This window comes from Aplysia californica, unplaced genomic scaffold, assembly GCF_000002075.1.
Source record: "Aplysia californica isolate F4 #8 unplaced genomic scaffold, AplCal3.0 scaffold00642, whole genome shotgun sequence".
In the NCBI taxonomy this organism is placed as follows: Eukaryota; Metazoa; Mollusca; class Gastropoda; order Aplysiida; family Aplysiidae; genus Aplysia; species Aplysia californica.
Window position 1 is genome coordinate 305,026 of NW_004797912.1, and position 1,766 is coordinate 306,791.

At 39.4% G+C, this 1,766-nt stretch overlaps 1 protein-coding gene across 1 annotated transcript in view; it reads left to right on the forward strand.

Annotated features, from left to right (window-relative positions):
• The window catches only part of LOC101853967 (nicotinate phosphoribosyltransferase), a gene marked incomplete in the record, with an annotated part of 42,629 nt that overhangs the window by 28,621 nt on the left and 12,242 nt on the right, over positions 1–1,766 (forward strand). Inside the window, 1 exon segment of the mRNA XM_035972291.1 lies at positions 1,627–1,644. Coding sequence (XP_035828184.1) covers positions 1,627–1,644 — 18 coding nt within the window.

The window sequence follows — 1,766 nt, forward strand, 5'->3', positions numbered from 1 at the left end:
CCCTCTTTTCCCCCTCCAATCTCCACAAACACTTTCTCATTCTACTGGGAAAAGAAAAAAAATTAAAGTATTATCATACTTGTTTATCTGCAACAAAGGTGCCAACTGTGCCATTGTACTTCCCTCGGTGACTGCGATAGTCTACTCATCGGTCATCTCTTGGTAATAAATGTGAGTCGTACTGACAAAATGAGTTACTTCTCGCAGTCCACAAATGGAGATATTGGTCAAAAATTGACACTAGGGTCAAATTTGTAGATTTTCTATTGATGCCATATTCTATAAGTATAACATAGCTTTTATTTCGTACAAATAAATTGTAAAATCTTCACCCTATACGTGTGATGTGTGTATTTCCTTAAGGCCTGAATCCAAGAAGAAACTCATTTTGTCTGCACGCTTCACAAATATCCTAAGTTTTATCACAGGCTGACTGACACCTTCCTAGTTGAGGCAAACTATCTTTGCTGAATATCGCTGTGTAGTGTACCACTCCACTCTTACTGAACCACCCAGTGTGAGTGGTTGGATGACTCTTGTTTGTAGGTTTTACTTCCTTTCTTGTCTCTCCTCAGTTGTTTCTGTCTGTCTGTCTTACTTTCTCCCTGCACTAAGAGACGATTATTGTGTTGACAGGCTTCTCTTTGCATATAAGAGCTTTATCTAGCTTACGATTATTATTGTTTATATTGCTGCTCATTTATATTATGCCTGTGATTGTAAGCTTACGTGTGTGCGCGTGTGTGCGTGCGTGCACGTGTGTGTGTGTGTGTGTGTATATGTGTGTGTGCGTGCGTGTGTGTGTGCACGTGGTGAAACACCAAACCAATATGCCAGGATCTGGACAATAAAAGATGTATCTTATCTTTTCTTATATAAACAAACAAGCTGCAGTGGGTAGAGGGAGGTCAGGGAAAGAGGTTATTTGTACCTTGTAGCTTCAGTCCCTGCCTTTCCCCCTTAATAAGAAAATGAAATGAAGTACAAAATACATTTTTGTATCTGTGGACTGTTGATGGATGCTGTTATGTAGTCTGTATCTTCTGCCTTTCTTCACTTCAGCATTGCTACTATCCTCATCTGTTCCTGGAAAAAGGTGGCTGCCAGTTGTCATTGTATCTCTCCTTAACGTACCCCTCTGTAACAATTTGTTACTTGTATCTTTGGTGAAGTTGTTAGCTCTTTGCTGTCACACACATAAGATGTGGGAAAAAAAAAGATTGATTCCTGAAGGGGGGGGGGGGGTTATTTTATCGAGTATGTCTGTCTGCTGGGATGCTTTGGTCAACAGGGGCATATAAGACATTTACAATAAAAACATATCGTCGAAAAGCTGTTCAAATATACCCTGCCCAGAAAGCAAAATATTTTGGGGGGAGAGAGAAAAAAACGGTTTCATTTTTTTAACAAGTATGCATGCTTAATTTATATTTTCTTGCCTTTTTCAACATTTAGAATTTGAATTGTGGCAAAGTATTTTTTGAGCACATGCCCTCAATATAATAAATTAAGAAACTGCAATTAAAAAGAATAAATAAATAAAAATGTTGGGCATGAAACATCTGAACAGCTAGCAGAGGATAATCATGTGCCCACACTCTAATAGTCTTGTTTCCTCATCACTAGGCCTGCAACCTCTGTGAGGTACGTACGTGTACACTAACAGAGAGATCTCCCTCACACTCCCCCACACTCCCTCACACCTTGCATGCCTTTAAGAAAGGAGTAATTCTCTGGAAATTGGTTTAGATTTTGTCTATGGGGGG